The following is a 4,289-nucleotide window of genomic DNA, read 5'->3' on the forward strand; positions in this document are numbered from 1 at the left end:
CCGATCTAAGAATCTTTGATGATACCCAAATGCCTCATATTCAGACTTACCCCTTCCCCTGACCCAGTCCCTTTTGGGAAGTGTGGGGACAAGAGTGGAGCAGGCAGAACAGGCATCTTCCTCCTGTAATGTGTTCTGAAAACCCCCACAGAAGCACCCTGGTCCCCTGCACAGCCTGTGTCTGTGGCTACCTTTTCTGCCACCTGTAGACTCCATGTTACCCTGGAGGGAAGAAGTCACCTGCAACAGAGCTCCCTGGGCATGAGGCCAGTCCTTGAGGTGTCACCTCATTAATTTCTTCTCAAATCAAGACTGTTTTTCCTTCCTGTTCTCTCAGGTTCCTCACTTTCCTAGAATCAGCGCCTTGCCCTGAGCATCATTTCCACACACATTTTTCAGAGGACAGACTTCCCATCCCTCTCTCTTGACCTGGATCAGCTTTTACAGGAATATATCAAGATCCCAGTCTATTTCGCAAGATGCTAATGTTTTATTGAGTTTTGTCCACTTCCTGCAGTGGAGTGCGCCTTGGAACCATACTACCATCACCAGGCCCAAACTCTAAAATAAAGACATGAGCACAGCGGTCTCAGTGAGCTCTTGGTGTCTTGCAGACATCTCTGTCCTTCTCAAGCCCCCAGCAACATGTTCATCCCTGTTTTCTCTGGATTCTAAAAGATACTGGTCTCTTTCACATTTACAGGGGAGCTATAATTCCCAAAGCAAGCTTTTGGATTATCTGGATTAGTTTTTAAACCAAGAGATAATTAGCTCCCTTTTTATTCTTTGCATCTCTGTCTGGAATTTAAGAGGAAAAAAAAATATCTGAAAACCTCAAAAAGGAAAGTAATCCTAAGACTGAAAAGAAAGGAAGAGAAGTAAGTGATGCGTTTTCCAAAGGAGAAGGGAGAGATAGCCATCTGCTTTCTCCCCGGCCGCCATATTGCATTCCTCCTTGTAACAATTTTTATTCTTCTCCCCAGCCAGCTCAATACAAGTAAAATTCCATTATAACAAACTCCAAGGACAGCTAACCTATTTTATTGTGGTAGAATTTTGTTAAACTGAGTACATGTCTAGAATTCATATTACTAGTCTGTCAGAAATTGAGAGAAATGGCTACTAAGGTAAAGTAAGAAAAAGAAATGAAAGAGCTTGCATTTTGGGGGATGGGGGGATAGAGGGCAGGAAAAGAGAAGGAAGAAACCCACTAGTTGGTAATGATTCTTAAATATTCTTGCCTCCCTCCCTAACCAAACAAAAGCCAAGGAAATTCACTGCTAATAGCAATACGTTACATAGGATGCCCCTTCCAAGACTTGGAGGGCAAATTCCAGAATTGCAGTGTGAGTGGGGGCTACAGGCATCTCTGGTAGTTTTTGTTGTGATGTTTATTGTCTGTTTATACTCTTCTGATTACATTCCCCCATTTGGTTTAGAGGAAGGATGTATTTTTTAAAGAAAAAAAAGACTGAAGAATTTGGTACTAACGAAATGGCTTCCTAGTTCTAGGCTGTGACTCATTTATTCAAATAAAAGTTCAATGACATTAAAGTCCCCAGCACAGTCTACTAAAGAGAGCTTTTGTCTCTAAAACGTACAAAAAGGTTTCGTAGACGTTGGCCAAATTGACTATATCTGGATACTTTGAATGTTGTATATTTTTTCAGAGTTGTCTTCCACTTCCTGTGAGGTGTTGCACCAGAGCAAAGCAGGCAGTGATTTATGGGGAGCACAGAGGCAGCAGAGCCAGAAAAACATTGATATGTCACCCAGCCATCCGGCCCTGCAAGCCCAGCCATGCAGGCGACCTCACTGAAAGGAGGGTTTGGACTTAGAGAAATGTGGTTTCCCTAAAGACAGGAGAAAGGGCAGGGAAGCTGAGTATTGCCTGCCTGTAATTCCTTAAGAAATAACCAAAGAAGTGGGTTCCTAAAAAGTAGTTTGAACAACTGATATTAGAAGGAAATGGTCTCTATGATACTACAATGGCAGATGCATGTCATTATATACTTGTCCCAACCCATAGAGTGTACGACACCAAGAGTCACCCTAATGTAACTATGGACTTTGGGTGATAGTGATGTGTCAGTGTAGGTCCATCGATTGTAACAAATGAACCACTATGGTGGGGGATGTTGATGGTGGGAGAAGCTGTACATGTGCTGGGGCAGGGGTATATGGGAAATCTCTGTACCTCCTGCTCAATTTTGCTATGTACCTGAAACTGCTCTAAAAAAAATAGAAAAGAAAGAGATGGTTACAAAACCCATCACTTAGCAAAGGGGATTATAAATAAAATAAGAGGTTTGGCCACTGAGTGAGACGATGTCACTCACATTCTGATACCTGGGGCCCGAAGAATCCTTTTAGTGGCAGATCCTCTTCTACCCACTTGGGGTATAGTTCTCCTCCTGAGCTGAAGGATCCCAGAGCAAACATCAGCCACCTCAGCCCACCTCCTTACTAAAGAGAAGGGGGACTTCCCCAGAATCACCATGTTGCCGCATATGCACTTGCCTTTTGAGCCTTCTCTATGCAGCCCAGCTGAGGAGGAAGCTGACAGAGCCTGGCAAGCAAGCTCTGGGGCCCCCAGAATGAGCCCCCTCTCTCAGTCTGAGACCCTCACCTAATGACGTTTCTAATGTGTCTAAAGTACCCTGTCACCATCAACGAGACATTAAAGGATAGATGCACGTGACTGAGAACAAGGCAGGGGACCCCTGTAAAGATGTCCAGTTCAACAGCCTTCCTGGCCCCTCACACCCAGAAGCCTGAAAGCCAGTCTCAGGAACCGACTTCAGGGCCATTGTCACAGAAACGCATCTCTGGAAAAAGAATGAGTTATCATCCGAGGAAAAGATGGTGAGAATCAGAGTATAAAGGCTGGGGGGAACCTTAAGGTGGACGTGAATGGAAAGGGTCCCTTATTAAAAAGAAAACACTGAAGACACAGGAGCAGACAGACTCATACGCAGAAGTCCCAACAGCAAAATAGATTCCGGTAGAGCCGCTGCGGGCAGGGAGCCTCCCCACTCATCTTGTGGCACCTCTGTGTGCAAGTGTCCCTTCCCGGGTGTGCCTTGCTTTTAAACTAGAAGAGTGGAGTGGACCCATGGTTCTCATAACCTCTCTGGCCTCATTTTTCTTATCTAAGGGACTTGAAGGTGAGTTTGCGACCACAGTCTCAGCCTGTTAGTAGTAAAACCATTAACTGGAACCCCAATCTTTTTCCCTATTCTGTTGCACCCCAAGCCCAAGGCTGTAAACAGATCACATACCCAGCTCACTTCTCTCCACAGAGCAGGTGGACACCTTCTCCCAGACCTTCAGGGCAAGGCCAAGATTAGAAAAGAAGCCTTCCCAGGCAGGCAGCTGGAAGCCCTCTCTCCACCCCAGAGCCGTGAGAAGTCAGTTTCCACCTGCGTCCCCAATAAAGGTGGTGAGAGGCAAAAAGAATGGAAGTACAGCCGGTACTTGGTGCTGGGGGGCAAAGCCTGGCTTCCAAACTTACCCATAAATTGACTTCCATTTTAACTTATGTTGAGTTACAATGGACGGAAATTCAAATCCCAGGAGAGAAAGGGAGGGGAACTAACCGCGGCGTGAGCCAGGCACCAGGAGCTCACACCGAGTGCTGGCCTGTCTCAACACTTTTGAGCCCCGAGTCTGTCGGTGACTCAGCCCCAACACAGAACCTCTGAAGCAGCACACCTGGCAGAAGCCCAAGGCTAGAGGAATAAAACACAGACCACGGGTGATGCAAAGGGCCAAATACCCAAAAGGCCACCTCAGCGGACTTAAGAGGCCACTTAAGAAAAGACTAGTGATTCCAGCATAAGGATCATCTTTTACATGAAAATTAGTAAGCAACATTTTACACTATTTTTCCATCAATACACAGCCCTTACACATACAGAGTAGAGACTTCTGCCATTCTGAGCAAGAGAGCAGCCAACCCACCCCTGGGGAAGGGCAGAGGACATGCAGTTGCTCACTTCCCTCTCATTTCCTGGCCACCACAGCCAACCTTGCCACTGCCCAGCAGCCTTAGGAGGAGCTGGGTGCCTGAGAGTGTGGCCTGCCCAGTGCTGGTGCCCCAGCCCATTCTCCTTCCCTGCCAGCTGTGTCCCACCCTGCCAACGCCTCCTCTAAGAGGCACCGCTTGGAGAACAGAAACAAGGCAAGCCAAGTTGCTAGGAGAAAGTCAGGTCCGGGTCCTGCCCATCTTCTCTTTCTTGGGTGATTTAGGGCAGTGTAGGGGGAAAGGAACAGAAATACAATAACAC

General features: G+C 46.7%; 1 protein-coding gene across 18 annotated transcripts in view; it reads left to right on the forward strand.

Annotated features, from left to right (window-relative positions):
* Positions 1-596, forward strand: part of PMFBP1 (polyamine modulated factor 1 binding protein 1) — a 45,438-nt gene extending 44,842 nt beyond the window's left edge. For all 18 annotated transcript variants that reach the window (XR_011538504.1, XR_011538510.1, XR_011538507.1 and 15 more), the window contains one exon: positions 338-596. Coding sequence is in view for 7 of the 18 variants with exons in the window: in XM_070613816.1 (XP_070469917.1) it covers positions 338-354 (17 nt within the window). In the remaining 11 variants the exon portion in view is untranslated. The remainder of the gene's footprint in view (positions 1-337) is intronic.
* The last annotated feature ends 3,693 nt before the right edge of the window (positions 597-4,289 follow it).

This window comes from Equus przewalskii, chromosome 3 (assembly GCF_037783145.1).
Source record: "Equus przewalskii isolate Varuska chromosome 3, EquPr2, whole genome shotgun sequence".
In the NCBI taxonomy this organism is placed as follows: Eukaryota; Metazoa; Chordata; class Mammalia; order Perissodactyla; family Equidae; genus Equus; species Equus przewalskii.